Raw genomic sequence first — 16995 nt, 5'->3', positions numbered from 1 at the left:
TGGGGCTTTGGGTTTCCCTCTTTTTGGCTTCTACGGAGTGTGTATTAAACCCTGAACGATTTATCCTTGATTATAAGTCTTTTGTTAATCCTGTTATTAAGTGCACTTAGCCAAATACCACACCAACAACACAAACAGATATATTAATACATGAGGTCTGTCTTCTGCAGCCAGGTCAGAATCAAGCTCTTTAAATGGTTTTTACTCTTGGTCTTTATGCAAGATTCATGGCTTAAAGTTGCAAAGATACTAATTTCAGTTTGTGTAAAGGATAATGATGTATATGCAAGTGTAAAAAAAAAAACCCCAACCTTAAAACCCCCTCTATTTATACAGCACTAGTGCCAATTTGTATACACAGTCACAATCGTGCTTTTGTCTGTGTTATGGAAAAGGTTTTCCACAGCCAAATCAGATGCTTTGTGTTTTAAAGAATAATTGCAGTGGGCTTTCTTGTTTATACAGGAAAAAGCAGTTTACTAGCTAACAGAAACAGTAATACCAGATAACTCTCTACATATGTCTGTTTTTAATGAATTCTCTCATCAATCCACCCTCCTGAATCTGGCTAGGCAGTCTCTGACAGAAACAGCAACTTGAGTTTTTTGTGACGGTTACTTTATTGTTAAATGTTGTCTGCTTCATTACCACCCTGGTCCTTTTTCGTCAGACACATCCAGCAAATGAGAGCTTTCTACAAGCCTCATTCAAAGTAAGTGGATATAAAAACTGAGAGATACTAAACCATAACAGTGCAATAAATGCCCTTTCAGTTACATTTCAAGGCTATATACATTGTTGAAATTGTATTTAATAGCTAGAAAGAGTCAAGTACAATTTAAAAGGAAAAAGAGCCCTTCTCATTTGTAATGAAGAAAGAACTACCAGTTAATAAAAACAGACGAATTGCAAATTTCTGCATTCAAAACTGAGAATCAGTTGTGAAATAGTAAGAGTAATTTGCTTATTAGGAAATTTTCCAATGGTAAAATTAGTTCTCAAAATAAAAGACCCAAGGAAAGAGATGGTTTTCCATTAAGAAATTAAGAAAGAATAGATAAACATCATCTGCTCGGAACGGGCTAAACCCAGCTGATCCTGCATTCCAGTGCCAGGAAGGAACTGTTAACCTCAAGGTCCCTTCAAGATCATCAAAGAGACTTTCACCCACATGTCACTCATTAGAACTAAATCTGTTCTTGTAACTCCTTTTGTGTAAAGTTTTGGGGAAAGAGACATTGCATGCCTACTAACCTAGAAATAATAATGAAAATTCATTTATAATGCCAAGCAAGGCCTGTTGTTTTCCAACACACTGTGTGAGAAAGCAAAATGAGATGTTTAAATGTTGCATACAACAATAACTAACCGTAATAGCTAACAAAGTATCTTTCTTCTATACTTACCCCTCTACGGACAAGTACTTGTGATATTCCTAATCCTCAATTGTAGGGTTCAATTGTCATACCATTCACTGACTTTCAGGGTTAGGAAAGCACTACTAAAATTAGTTTGCAGTTTAGGAGTTTCTGCAGAGGGCTATAAATCTAATAATTTAAAGATGTGAATACTGAGATTACAGAAAGAGCCCCTTTCCTTCAGCAGAGGAAGGAAACCTTGTCAGTTATATACAACAATTCCTGACAAATGGGATTATGCTCTTCAAGGCAGATTTGTGAGTATACCAAAAGTTCTCCAAGTGCAAGACTCACTGACTTCAGTAAAGCTGCCCTCATAGTGTTTTAGCTGTACCAGTAGCTTAAGAACATTGTACCTAGTACATTTATCATCACTGCCTGAAGGAGCACAAGGCTAAATACGTCAGAGAGAAACTACAGTAGGGAAAATGTAAGAAAAATAAGGTACTGACTCGAGGCTTTTCTTCCTTTCCTATTTCTGTATGAATTTTCACATCTGAAATTGAATTACAAGCGTGTAATTCTGTAAATTTACAAAGCTGTAAGACATAAACAGAAAACTGATAGGATTAGGATTTAATACGTTGACATTTAAGTTAAAGGCTTTAATATCTTCTGCTATACGTACAGCACATTTACCCAGTTAGATCTTTGAGGAAGCGAGTTTAATCAGTTTTAACTTGCACATGTTTCAAAATACTACTAATAAAAAGAAAAGTTACATCACAATTGTCACGTTAGAAAACCTGGAGACAAGAAAATACCTAAAAATAGATCCCCTAAAATAAAGAATTTAATCAAAATGGCCTCTCTTCTCTTTGATATGGAACTAATTATCTATTTCAGTGTGTTTCTCTTCAGCATTACTCTTCCATTAACACTACAGATACAACTATTGCTAGATAAAACTAGGATAACGAAGTTAAAATCCAAATTACATATAATACACAAAATTACGTGTTTCTAGGAAAAGAAGAAAAAAGTCCTAAACTAAGACACTGTTTGTTTTTTGGTGTGGTTTTTTTGGGGGGGGGTTTTTTTGGGGGGTTTTTTTTTAATATCAGAATATTTTTAAGATCCAGCTAAATCAGTATTTCTGCAGATTTATTTTTGTTTCCAATAGCACTTCAATTCCTAATACAGGTGTCTCATCCACAACGAAAACGGCAAGAGGGCAGAGAAAAGGAAGAAAAAAGGAGAGGCTCCCAATAAGCTATACACACACAGCTTTGGTGTGTCACAGGATCACAGTTTATGAGACTGGAAAGAGTAACCCCACCATTCCATACAGGTCTTTCCTTCTCCTCTCTCTTGCTTACAAATTTGGCATCCTTTTCAGAGGATTTTCTTTGAGGTTAACATTTCCTGGGGTGCTTATGTTTTTCACTCATTTTAATTCTGCATCTTTGTGGACAGCGTCAGGCCAGCCACATGTTCAAATATTTGTTTTCAAATGTATTTCAAAGAATGCTTGCGTGCTACAGCTACCAAAGTTTTACAACTAAGAATAGGCTGCCATGGGACACAGCTGTTAAACAGCCCAGAAATAGTCCAAATCCATCATGGGAAAAGGAAGAAAAATAAAGAGTCCCTAGAGGTACATCTTATAATTAGTATTTTGCAGCACTTTGTAAAACGCAGAACATTTTGCAAATAGTACAGCTAAATAAAAGTAGAGACATTTGACTACTTGCAAGCATTTAAGAGCTTTCCTCATGTAGACAAATTATGCATCACTTTTGCATACGTAACCTGCAAGCTAAGGTATTTGTTGAGTAAAACAAGGAAAACCAGAATAATCCCCAAATTGATATCATCTCATCTAGACCAGAATACCTTCAGGTCTCCCATTCTCATCTCATTATATCAGAGTTGTAGCTAGAGCAATTTCCATTATTAAAAGGCAGTATAGCTACATTACCCCAGCAGCCTGTTTCTCAGCATAGTTAGCAATCCAGACATACCACCAAACCAACAACATGGCTGTATAGCTTTTCAGACTTGAAAAGCCAACAACATTCAATACCATGCTACACCCTCATTCAATACCACACTACACCCTACACCTGCCATTTTCATTAGTTAACTAGTGAACAACTGGTGGAATGGCAGAAATGGAAGGAACAACCTGTGGACAGCAAAACACAAGAACCACCTCTCCAGTACACTTCAACAAGGATCCACTTCATTTTTGGATGCTTTTGGCTACTTCTAGCTTTGCTGCTAAGTACATGTTTTTCATCAATAAACTACCAAGAAAAAATACAAAAACTGCATGCCAGTATTTTCATCAGTAAATTAATATTCAGCTAAAATGGAGGTCAATATCATTAACCCACTATCAGGCAACAGCCATACATAAGCAAGTACTTTGCGGAGAAAGACTGGCATGTCTGTCACAACAAATATAAGGCAAGTCATACTTAGCATTGATAAAAGACTGTTCAGAGTATAATTTTTTCCAAGAGTTTAAAGAAATTACAGAAATTAATTCCTACTGACTTTTCTAGCACTACTAAAAGCAAGGACTGCAGCAGAGGTCCTGGAAATTTTTTGCTCTGTCACTTAAAAGAAATAAAAATAATAATAATAAAAAGAGAGTCAAATATTTAACAAGTTTTTAAAAAGATTATTTAGCCAGTGGTCAAAATTACCTTGATCAAAGATTACAGCTAGCCAATCCCTAAAAGAGAAACAATAATGGCCAGAATTTAAAAACTAGAATGCTTTTGACCACCAGTCCATGACCTCAGGTTCCATGACAGCGTGGAACTTACCTTATCTGCATGGATAGGAACAATCAATCTCAACACCACTGTCAGCTCAAGTGGTCTTCATAAAGCTTAGTTCTAGTCCACTTTTCACAAATCAACGGCTTTCCCCAACATATTAAACTGTTTAATGTCAAGAAATGACATTATCCAAGTGTAAAACTCTTTTGAACATTTCTTCTGAATAAAGCTTTAAAGCAAAATGTACAATCATTAAATACATTTAAAAGGTTGATTGCCTGCACACCTGTAGAGGGAAGTCACATAGATCCACCCAGCCCACTAGAATGAACTCGCCCTCCATCTCCAGACATGTTCATCATTTCCTTTGGACTTCATCAGCTGAATGCAACTGTGTGCTTTACAACTGGAGAGGCACAGTGGAGATAAAAAGGAGAATAACCTGGGCTAAATACATCATCCCCCACACTTGCGCAACATAAAACCCATTATTTGCATTAGTCATCTTATTTCTTTGTTTGCAGCAGAACTAGTCCCTCATTTGCAAGGAACATTTCCTCCATTCCCTAGCTGTATACTGTCACTGGATCTTGGTCTTATCACATGCATGAAAATCAGTTTGTTTTAGCACACCATTTATTATGCTTAGCAATGGAATCCATATTTCCTCCAAACTGGTAACTAATTCAGTATTGTATTTTACTTCAAAATCATTTTAAACACTGTGGTTTTTCACATCCATGGTTATGAAGCAGCCCAGTATCATCTGTCTTTGAAAATGTTATCACTTACGCACAAATTCACGGATATGAGACATTTGGATATAAACTAATCCAAGGCTGAGCTGTAGCAAACATACAATTAAAGCTAACTGAAAAGTAACACAATTCAGTGCTTAAGAAGCAAGGCAATGCCTGTACACTTGTCATCTAGTATCCGAATGTTAGGACAGCTGAATTAGATATTCAAAGGGTGTTTCTTTGATAGCATGCAGCCCTTTTACCTATATGAATTTCATGCTGTTTTCATTCACGTGCTGTTCCCGTAGATCATTTCCCTTCAGCCAGCAACAGCCTTATGGTTCTATTGCATGGGTGGAGCAGGTATTTTTTTTCTTTACACAGCACTTTAAAAATATGGAAGTAGTTTTACAATTATATTTTATTGTTTTGGAATTGTAATTTGTTAATAGATTGATAGATATTTAACAAAAAGTGGGGTCATCTTTGTTTTGTTCTGAACTCAGACAAACAATCTACTTGTCATATATTTAGTACTACTCCCAATACTGAAATGAAGCAAGTATCTATCCACACTGATCTGACTATGTCTAACAACTATGCCCATATGTATAAGGGGGAAAAAAAAACAAACCAAAACACTGAAACCAACCCTAATTGTCCATGAAGGTTGCAAAATCACAACACTGAAGAATTAAAAAGCTGTAGAAGAAAGTTGCATAGGTAACCCTGTGTTGGGGTACTTCACACCTGAACTCAGTAATACTTCCTTTCAGGACACTTTACCAAAATCACCTCTGAAGAAGAATCATGCTCATCCAGTTTACGCGACTACAGGAGCCCCGAGCCACTTGCTGCACAAGCACAATATGGCTTCCAACATTCAGAACGCAGGTGTGTGATTTTAAACTCATTCTTCCCAAAGGACAGCAAAACACCCAAGATAACGGACAGCAAATCCTCAAGTCTGGCATCTTAGGCTACTGCAGTCATCCTGGCTTTAGGCTACTCTAGTAATCCTTGCTGATGCAGCAAGGACAATGAGAAGAAAGAGGACGGCCTCATGGTGGAAGCAGTTAAATGACTGTAGAGAAGTGCATTTTACTATTGTCACTATTCTTTATATTCTGGAGATCGTCCACCATTATCTCTCTGAAAGTCGCTTAATCAATGATGCTCTGCTCTATCTGGTAGGGCCACAGCATTTTCTCAAGACAGGCAAGATCTTTCCCCATACTGGAACTTCAATCCATATTCATGCTCAAGAATCAAAGAGGACTGAGTTCTTCAGTCCACGAGAAATAAAACTCCTGATAGCTACAGGAAGTCAGGATTCAAAAGCAGCATGATTTTCAGGGAACTATCTAGAATTCTTAGCACGGAGACAGTTTACTTTGTAAGTTTTCTGAAAGACTATCACAGATTGATCCAGATTTCGTTATAAAAGAAAATTTTCTTAAGATTCTCAAAATACTGCCTCTGTGTTCAGGCAATCTGCAGAAAGCACTTCTAAGCAGACCTTTCTTTTGCTGCACATGGAGAACTTCATCAGTTTTAAATTTCTTTCATGAAGGCCACATCTGTTCAAGTACACTATGACAGTTTTTATTTTACCAGTACAGAAGAACTGCATTTAGGTTATGCTCAGTGCAATTCAGTAAGAACGCATCCTTCAATTTTGTGTCAAATTCAATACTCAAAGACAGATGCATCCATACTTTAATAAGACATGGGTCCCTCCCCTTTTTGCATTGAGTCCTAATAATTTCAAAAGTGTGATAAGTGCCTTAACTAGATTTCAACTCAAGCAAATGTATAGACACCTATACTTTATGAAAAAAAAAATCCAGGAGAATCATAACTAAAGCTTCGTTTTTCCCCACAGAATAGCCTTTATGCATGTTCAGACAACATGCTAGTACTGACATTACAAAGAAAGCACTTTACTAGCATTGATAATACTGCAGATGATCAACTAACCCCTCACATCTAAAAGCTCCACCTTCAAATTTTAAAACCATAGTGAAATCTCAGTATAACTCAATCTGACATAGGGACTAATTATGGTAGCCCGACTAGGAAGCATTTTGGAACACCACTAGTTTTAAAAGCCATTTACAGTTAAAATGTTGCTAAATAATTGCTTTATATAAATGACACTTCATATGGAAAGCCAAATAAACTGTAACAGCTCATTTTTTCTTGCCATTATTCTTAGGTGAATTTATTACAAGTTACTAGAAGACATGCAAAGTGCATGCCAGACAAGAACTCTGTATTTATAGCACATTAAGTCAGTCAGCAAACAGAATCTACTAAAAATATCCACAATGGTATGCAGCACACCCACCCTTTGGGGACTATTCACAGGCTGTGGTGGTCTGATTTTTAGATAGAGCAGACAAGGAAGAAGAAAACATCCAGGTAGGTCAGTTCCTAAAGATGACCAAGAGTAATGGAGTCAAATGCCATACAACACTTCATACTGTTGGGCAGGCAGTCAGACATCCCGAGCCCTACAAGATTTTCCCGAGTGCTTCCTGATCTCTCCAGGTCAATACTATGCAATTTCCATGCAGGGAACAGAAGCGTGTGCCAAGTGGAAGTGAGAACCAGCCCCATTCTTACTATGGCTTACCCTCCCATTTTTGCAAGCATCAGGAATTTGAAGCCTATCAAACAACAGACACCAGAGAGCACTGGATGCACACAGAGACATCCTTACGAAAGTCACGATGATCATTTACAATGGAAAGGTGGCCTTGGGAACATAGGCACTTGTTTAGGAAATACGTAACCAGAGAGTAGGCAGCATCCTGGATGCCTATAAAGTGCTGTTCTGTTTTTAATCAGGTAATCGTGGTTTTTACACAAATTGTTTTCTTTTGATTTATAAGACACATGTCCTTAAAAATATTCCAAAATAAAAACTCAGAGCACTCAAAGGTTTGACTGTTTCTTTTTAAGGGTTAAACATCTGCAAGAACAACATGTTCCATTACCACAGTAAATTAACACAATCTGTAGAAATGACCATACATCTCTCCTGAAACTAATTAAACCATTAATGAGCAAGAGACACATTGCAGGAAAATCTTAAAAATAATATAAATTTGGTTCATGCCTCTGCAAATAGCAGCGGAAATTCACCCAAAAACCCTCATAACATTATTCAAAACTCAAAAGTTTCATGCAAGGCCAAGACAGCAAATCAAGAACATTTACATGATGACGTTTTCCATGAGCAGCTGGCAAGAACAGGAGAGGAGAACTTACCCAAACAGATGGGCAGGCAACATGTTTTAAAAATAGTTTTGAATTTCTAGCAGTGACAAAAGGCTTTCTTTATAAGACAAAGAAATTACTAGGGAGGTTGTTGGAGACTAGTCTGCAATTATGTGAGAGAACATGAGGAGAGGCACACTGTCAGGATATCAGGGTTGGATTAGGTATTCAGAAGACATTAAAGAGGAAGGCCTTGTTTGAACTGGCACTGCAAAGGCTCAATCAGGTATTATCGCTGTCTTGATAGCCAAAAGAAATATTTATATATGCCATTATAATTAGACTGTTTCCTTTTCTTCAGACCATTAACTATGTTTCTCCCCTACATGCAGTATTGTCATTTTTATTATTTGGCTACTCCTAATCCCTTTTGTTTACCAGGGAGAAGGAGGAGAAGAAAAAGAAGCCCTTCAAAGATCCTCTATCACTTGCCTCAGTCTACTCCAGTGCCCCAAGCCTCTCATCATCACAGAGATGTGGTTCCCTCTTCAACTGAAGGAAACTAAACACAGCTCCCAGGGGCTTCACTAGCACTACCAGAAGATCCAAACAGTGCTCATTTTGTTCTTTTAGCTCATTTGTCTAAATATTTAACACTGGAGACTAACACCAGCCTCCTGACTGAGCAGGAGCAGGCGGTGGTGGACTTCTTGCTTCTTTTTCCTGTCCCACATCCACTCCTTAGAAGAGTTTACATCTCTGCTGCCAACCAGGATCTGTATGCTGCCCGCTATATGTATGCAGGAACAGAAGAGCCCATCAAGTACAGGAAGAGCAAGACCCTGAAAAGGGATCGGATTCCTCAAACTCACCTGTCAGAACACCTCTTCTGAAACTCCCTGTCAACAGACTGTATGCTTGAACTGCTTTCCCAGCACACTGGATTTTTCAATCTGCATTTTGGTTAATGGAATCCTAATACATTTCCAAAACCTCCCATCTCTTCAGTGACTGCTGAAGTGACTCTTCTCTCTCACTTTGGAGAGAACTCACAGGTATAACTGAAGAGAAAATGAGGCACACATCTATCTTCCCCCCAGTCTGTGGTTGTTGTGAAGTTATTTGTACATGTACAGTCATGTTCGTATTTCTCTCAGCTCCTAAACTGGCCTCCATTTTAACTTTCTTCTACCATCAGCAGACTTCAGCCAGCCTTTCATTGTTATTGCTCTCATTTTTCCAAAGTGGACAAACATAGATATGATTGTATTTCACTGGGGCAGCCAAGTGAATAGAAACAATCAAAACACCAAATCAGAGACAGCCTCTAAGCTTTCACTGTTCTGCACCTTGGAAGACCTATGAACAACAACAGCAAAACTATCTGAAAATGCACATGGGTTTTTTTTTGTGTTCACAAAAGCAAATAGCAGTGTTATCATACCTCTAAAAAAAAGGCAGAATTTGTATGGAAAAGTTATAGCTTTTATTAGACTAAATCCTTACACTCTTTCCTCATTCTGAACAGTCAGAAAGTAATTTAGAGAAATATATATTGTATTGAAGATTCACTGGCCTTCCTCAAAAACAAATTTCCAACTGCCAGGAAAAGAAGGTATGTCAAGCGGTACCAAGGCATACGGGCTGAAACTGCAATAGCAATTTTCACTGCTTCTAACATGGTTCACACACACGAATATCCCAACAGTCTCATTGCAAAGCACGCTTCCCAACACTTCTCCCAAGTCAGGGGGCAAAGACCTCAGAGATACAACTTTGGCTAGCAAAACAGGAACAGCATTGAAGTCTGAAATGTTGAAGAGTTTCACGATTTCTCGAAGCAATAGTACTTGTGTGATACTGGGAGAGAAAGGCAAGGAAGTGACCAAAAGATAGTCGTACCCTGCAAAAAAAAGGTGTGAAAAAGATGAAGAGAACCTCAAGAACATATTCAAATGGACCATATAACTAAACAGATCAGATGGAAAACAAAACAAGATGCGGCTTTCTAGGCAGTTTGAGATGTCTAAAAAACTTCTGAGACTTCACATCATTCTTCTACTGATAGCTGCTTCCCATAATTCAACAAGTAATTTAGGTTATAACCTGAGGCTTTCATGAACTTTCTTGTATAGAATGAAGAATTCATTCATTACTTCTACCAGCTATTATTACAAACAAATGCTACTACTACATACCTATATGTTTCTACCCATACTGTGTTACATACATTCTGTAGCTGGCAATAAATCCTGCACTGTAAAGTACTTAATAAAAAAGCCTGATTGTTATTTGGCTTCAGAAGAACATAACAAACTTCCTTCTCCTAATAAGTTGAACAGATGCAACTTAATCTCCAAATTATTACTCCAAGTCTTGACATAGGCCTGAAACTCTCAACACTATATATTTATAGTGTATCTGACAACATTATATATTTAAAAACCTGTCTATAAATACGTCATATAAAATTGTATATGACCGTATATAACACAATCTGAGATTTCTGTATAATACTTGTATGTTCTCTGCTTAATCGACTCGAATGAAGAACTGACGTGGAAATTTAAAGGACCCAATATGTAACATTTCTGCTATCTTCAGTTGAATTTTTACATATTCTTCCCTAAGAGACTTTTTAAAGACAAAAAATATTTAAAGACTTTATTCTTGTCTTATAACAACACTCCTAAGAAAAGATTGAAATCTGAACACTAGAAGGATACTTATACTGGGTGTTTTCACCAAGAACTCTCCCTGTTGTGACCACCCAGAAACAGGATCACAAATATGAAGTGGGTTCTGAGGAGCTGTCAACATTTTAAGTGACAGAAGTAACACATCAGCAGTTACCCAAAGCAAAGAAAATTTTGAAAGATTGTCCATTTTTAGCTGAACCAATTGCTGCAAGCATCATTGACAAAAACAAGCTATACTGTAACTACAGCAGTAGCTTTGCTGCAGTGCTGACAGTCCACGCAAAAACACTTGCTGCCTAAAAACACAGTGGAAAAAACTAACTGTGGATCGCAAGGCCAACTCTTCTACAGGCTGTTCTCAGTAGAAGGTAAGAATATTTACTTTGGGGCTGGGAGAGAGGGGAAGTCCCGTTCACTGAGGAACAGAGCGGGAAACTACTGGTCAAAATTCCTGATAGCAGTGTTATCACCTTAAAGAAAGCCGGAACTCGGCACTGTGTTGCAAGAAAGCACTTGAACGTCACGTGCAGGTTTGGCCTCTGCACCTGGGAGTGCTGTAAGATCTTACGGAATTTGGGTCTCGCTCTGCTTAGTGCTCTAAGCCTACTCCAGGCATGCTCACAGCACAAAATTAAACACATATACTTTTCTTTTTTTGTGAGACCAAGGCTCCAATTATTGAGTGAACTGAACTCTCCCTGAGGTGAGACATAAGGTTTCATTGCAGTATTTACTCCGTTACACTTTGATCATAAAGGTGCACTAGCCTGAGGTCAGACAGGAACATCAGACCCTCACAGTCGGGAAAGGCTGCTCTTACTACAGTTCCTATTAAAGGAATACAGAAAATAACTGATCATACTTGCCAATACGTTAACATACAGTAACATAATACTTTTTATATTCTAGTTCAAAGGGCATATTAACAACCATAGTATGGATTTAAGTATGTTACATTAGAGAGTTAATATTTATACATCACTTCAGCATGCAAAGCTGCTCAGTAAAAGTAACAATAGAGTGTAATTCACTAATGGCAAATTAATTACAGTAATTTAACAAATGCGACACCCACATGTCACTGATTGATGAAGGCAAGCAGTATGCGTAAAAACATAAATAGTTAGAGATTCAGTTCAACTTATGGAAGTTATTCTTGTTCTTTTTTGCTTTGATTTTCTTACAATTGCATCACTAATCCTCAGAATTAATTTCAGTAGTCTTCAAGATAAAAAGAAACAATTTGGCTAATTTGCAAGTTACAAAACGAGGGAGGGGACTTCAAGCATGCTTATGATACACAAGATAAATGCCAGATACCACACCTAGACAAGCTTAAGCTAGTTACCATCAGGACAAAAACAACACTTCAAGTTATTTTTCACCATGCTGATGCTCCTAATGTATGATCTCCAGTAGGGCTACTCATTCCAAGCATCTAGTTATCATAACGAATCAAGAAAACACAAAGCATGCAACTAAATAAGGATGCTGACATTCAATGTGCTGTGGAGTAATGTATTACTGATATCACAGAGTACTTGAATTGCAAAAAATAATAATGTTTCAAGTGAGGCCTTCTTCACAGGTGTTGCAGTATTATGATTAAACAGCTATTCATCCCAATAAGAAATACTGAGATTTTTAGAAGAGAGAAATCAAGTAGATTCATGACCATCTTGTGACCACATAAGGACAGTGTATTTTGAAATCTGCTACTCAAACCCCTAACATATGGCATTTCTTATTTATTAGACAGTAGATGAAGAGAGTGTACCCCTCCTAGCACTTTTCCTTACCAGAAAAGCCACAAGCTTTGCATCATTTCAGCCTATATCCTCTTTAATATGCCAATTTCAGAGATTCACAAAAGACAAAATACGGTGTAGTACAGCAGTTAATAGATTATTATGTGCCATAGAAAAGTATGACTAAATCCAGAGTTATTCTGAAGCAACCTTTCTGCATCTGAATAAACAGTTTCCTAGGTTCTCGATCCCCATCACTGCATTTACATTTAATCCAGTCCCTGCTGGCAGCAAGGCAGGTTGCAAGACAATGTTTAAGCAAGGAGAAAAAAAAAGTTTTACCTTTGAGCAACAATTGGCTACATATTTTAATGATTCCCTTGTGCTTAGCACAAACTTCACAGTACTCCATGGCAGGGCATCCTTTTGTCACTAAAAGAAACACACACTCTTCTTCCCCCACAAGCTACCACAATGGGACAACGAGTATCCTTGCAACAAAGCACTCCCATTGAGCAGCTTGGTACTATGAGAATAGTTATGTTTTCTTCCTTAAGGGCAAATATTGCTTTATTATAACAGGGTTTGACAGCTTTCTGTTAATGTTCAACCACTGCGCTGGGAGGAGGCAGTTTTAGATCTAGAAAGTAACAGCTATGCTGTCCTCAGGTCAACACACCGACAATACACAGGTGGCAGGCCATGTGACAGAAACCTTGCGCACCCTATGAGGGTCAGACTGAAGAGAGACCTGCTTTGGCTACCAACAGGTCGCGTTACAGGAAAGAAGAAAACCCAGCCTGCTACAAATAGTATTCACAAACAGATTAACTAGAATACAGAAACGTAGGAATTTTACATTAGCCTCCTCTTTCCTAAAAGAAAGCTTTCAGGGAAGTTGGTTAGTATTCAGACAGGTTATAATACATACATATGTATGTTAGAATTATCAAGATAATTAATCCACTAAAAAAGTCACCTTGCACCTTAATGTTTGACTTACACGAACAACGACCTTTAGAATAAGCAGTACTGAAAGTAGCCAGCAACTTTGAATACAGTTGGTGAATTACAGGCAGATATTTAACTTCAAGGTAGAGAACACTGGCAGTAAAATGTAAGTCCTATACCAGCCCTATTCATCTCAATATCACAGGAGAGACAAAAAAAAACGATGACAACTTGTTCCACATTTAATACGCCCCTTAAAGGGCCTCAGCTTCTTGGTTAATTCAGAGTTTAGCTTAGTGTTTCTCCTGCCTCAAGAGCACATGTGGCTGTCCTCAAGACTATACAGTACCGGTGCTGCAAGCCTGTACTTCAGCGGCACGGACAGCTATCCGGCTCTTCTCATCTCTTAGGGGGAAAATAAACAAAGAAACTGACTTGGACTTCTGTTTTTTCTTAATCGACTTTCAGAACCGAGAATTTAGAAAGAGGAACAAGCATCAACCATATATTAATCAGTACCTAAAGAGGGGTTTGGTCCGATTTTAGAATAAACGGCGGAGACACATGATCCAATTAAATTCTAATTATGTAAGGAGCAAGCAAGAGTATTTACACAGGCACTGATTACAGCTATTAGTCTAAAGTCGCCGGCCGGAGAGGCTCTGCTTCCTCTTCGCCGTCCCGACCGCACCGCCACGGGGTTCCTTTCATTTTTAACCTCCCCCTTTCACAGCTCTCGTTAACAAACAGTAGGAGACGCTGGCCTGAAGACCCCGGCTCCAAACCGTGTCCCGCTCCGCCGGGCGCAAGCCTGAAAGAGCTGCCGCTCCCCCCAAAGTGATGATTCATTACCCGTCCCACCGCCGGGCCGGGCACCGGGGAAGGAAACCCCCCACCCCGCCTGCCCAGCCGGCCGGACCCCCCGCGCCCGGCAGCGGGAGAGGCGGCTAAACCCTCCCGCCGCGCCCCGGCCCTTACCTCCGAACAGGTGCGGCGAGAGGTGAGCGGGCAGCGAGCCGATCACCAGCCGGGGCCCGCCGGAGGAGCCGCCGCCGCCCCCCGCGGGCCGCTCCCGGCCGCCCTCCTCCGGGGTGCTGTTGACCGAGTCCTGCGAGCCGTAGGGCCCGCTGCTGTGGGGGATGTTGAAGGCGGACTGCGCGGCCCGGGCCCCGGAGGCGGTGGCCCCCCCTAAGGACCTGCTCCGGGGTGCCGACCCCATGGCACCCCCCGCCGCCGCTCCTCCTGCCGCCGTCGCGCCGCCGGGAGCGGCATGAGGCGCCGCCGCCGCCGCCAGGTGCGCGTACCGCCCGCCAGCGCCGGCCGAGCGGCCGCCGGTCCCGTTAGCGCCGCCGCCGCTGCTGCTGCTGCTGGAGGAAGGTAAATCCCCGCCCGAGTACGCCCGGGTGCGGCCATTGGCGGCGGTGGGGCTGCTCTGCTTCGCGCCCATGGTCCCGCCGCCGCCTGGCGCTGCCCCCGGTGCCCTTCGCCGCCGCCTTCCCCACGGGGCCCGGGGACGGTACGAGTCCGGCCCCGACAGGGGCGATCCGAGGCGCGGGTCGCGCCGGGGAGGAGGGAGAGGGCGCGCCGGGGGCGGGGAACGGGTCGCTCGGTGGGTCGGTGTCGAGAGGGAAGAGCCGCCCGCCGGGATCCGGCTCAGCTGGTGGCCCCGGCGCGGCCGTCGCTCGCGGGTCTGGGGCGCCACCATGAGCTGCTCGGGACGGTGCTGGCTGCCGCTGCTGCTGCTGTGCCCGCCGCCGCCGTGGCCGCCGCCGCCATCCTCCGCCACCGCCGCTGAGCTCTGTGGGGGGCAACGGCGGCAGCAGCTGCGCCGCCGCCGAGGCCGCCCGCTCGCCCGCGGCGCGCCGTGCCTGTGCCGAGGGAGGCGGGAGGGGGCGGTCACCCCGGCGCAGCCGCTCCTCTATTGTGTCGCCATACTGGGGGCGGCACCAGCGGGCGGGATGGGGAGCGGTTACGGCGGCAGCCCCTGCTGCCACCGCCTCTCCTCCCCCCCCCCCCCCCGCCCCGCGCGGCGAGGGACCGGCCCCCGGCGGCGCGGCGCGACCGGCCGGGCCGGGCCGGGCCTGCCGCCTCGCCCCGCCTCCCGCCCCTCGCCTCACGCAAGGTGCGGGGCAGCGCCAGGTGGGCGGGCACTGGGCGAGGCGGACCCTGTGGGGGAGAGTCCCGGAGCCGGGGTCGCTCGGAGCCTGCCGGGGCGGGACGCGGGGGGATCGGCTGCCTGCTCGCCTGAGGGGGCAGCCCGCGAGGAAGGAGTCACAGCCAAGCTGCCGGCGGCAGAAGGCGAGCGGTGTGTGGTGTCTGCGGGCCGGGCGCGCACAGCGGCCGTTGAGGGCGGCCCTTGGCGGTGCCCGCGGGCCACGGGCGGCAGCGGTGGCCGCCGGGGACGCGCTCAGCGTCGCGTCCCGCCACGTGAAGGAGAGGAGCGGCTGCAGCGGGAGGCGGCTCGGCGGAGCGGGCAGCACCGGGGTGACTGAGCGCGGGGCGCCGCCCGCCCGAGGAGCCGATGTCCTCCTGCCGCGCCGCTGCTCGCTTTGCCGTTGCAGCTTCAGCGAAGCGCCCGGATGCCTGGCCTGCGCGGCCCGGGCTCCGGTGTGGCGGGGGGGGGGTGGGCGCAAGGGCCGCTTACCCCGTCAGGAGCAGTCCCGGGTAGGGGACTTCCAACCCGGGCGTTTGCTGTGGGTGTCGGTTCTCGTGGGGTATGCGGGGGAGAAGCTGGACAAGAAGGATGAAAATCTGTTAGACCTTTTGTTCACAGGCGATATAGGAAAATCCTGTAGACTTTAGTCTCTTGCTCGGAGAAAAGTTACCGTTGTTATTGATGACTGCTTTACACAGGGACTGACTAACAAACACAAAAGCTTTGGCCCTGTGGATGATATCCGTGTGGATAAGAGGCTTGGTTCGCTCATGACAAAATGATCAGAGAGATGAAATTATCTTGTTCTTGAAAGTTATGTGATATTGAATGACATATACATTGAATATATATGAACATGATTCCTACAATCGGTCATCCAAGGTAAACTGCTTGTTTTTACAGATTATTGTCTGCTCTAAAATCAGATATATCACCGTGAAGTAGTGCTATACACCGTCTTGTGACTCTCCGTCATACCGTCTGGGTAAGGGTTACAACTACATTCATGCCTGTGTCACAACTGCATAGTACCCCAGCTATTTTACAATTAATACGATAAACCAGATCAAAACGTTAATTAATATACAAAGTATTCTGTAAATTTTGTACTATACATGTTACACGTATATGTTATTATTACAGGTACATTATTACATGTGTTATGTGTATGTAATGTACAATGTATGGTGTCTTTAATACTCATCCTCAGATGGGAATATGTGCAAAGGCCTCCCTTTCCCCCTTCTTTCGCCGTCTAAATGACAATTACATGCTGTCGCTTTCTGGCATCAATGCAGCTCACAGTTCAGTTTTCAAGAAGAGGCAC

The 16995-nt window shown here is 42.6% G+C and overlaps 1 protein-coding gene across 1 annotated transcript in view; it reads right to left on the bottom strand.

The window, feature by feature from the left end:
- ZNRF2 (zinc and ring finger 2) overlaps positions 1-15259 on the bottom strand; it is a 63062-nt gene extending 47803 nt beyond the window's left edge. Inside the window, exon 1 of the mRNA XM_068405517.1 lies at positions 14492-15259. Coding sequence (XP_068261618.1) covers positions 14492-15218 — 727 coding nt within the window. The 5' untranslated portion in view covers positions 15219-15259. The remainder of the gene's footprint in view (positions 1-14491) is intronic.
- Positions 15260-16995: the final 1736 nt, after the last annotated feature.

Source organism: Nyctibius grandis, chromosome 7 (assembly GCF_013368605.1).
Source record: "Nyctibius grandis isolate bNycGra1 chromosome 7, bNycGra1.pri, whole genome shotgun sequence".
Lineage (NCBI taxonomy): Eukaryota > Metazoa > Chordata > Aves > Nyctibiiformes > Nyctibiidae > Nyctibius > Nyctibius grandis.
Note: the sequence above shows the minus strand (reverse complement) of the source record. Positions and strands in the feature narration are given on the sequence as shown.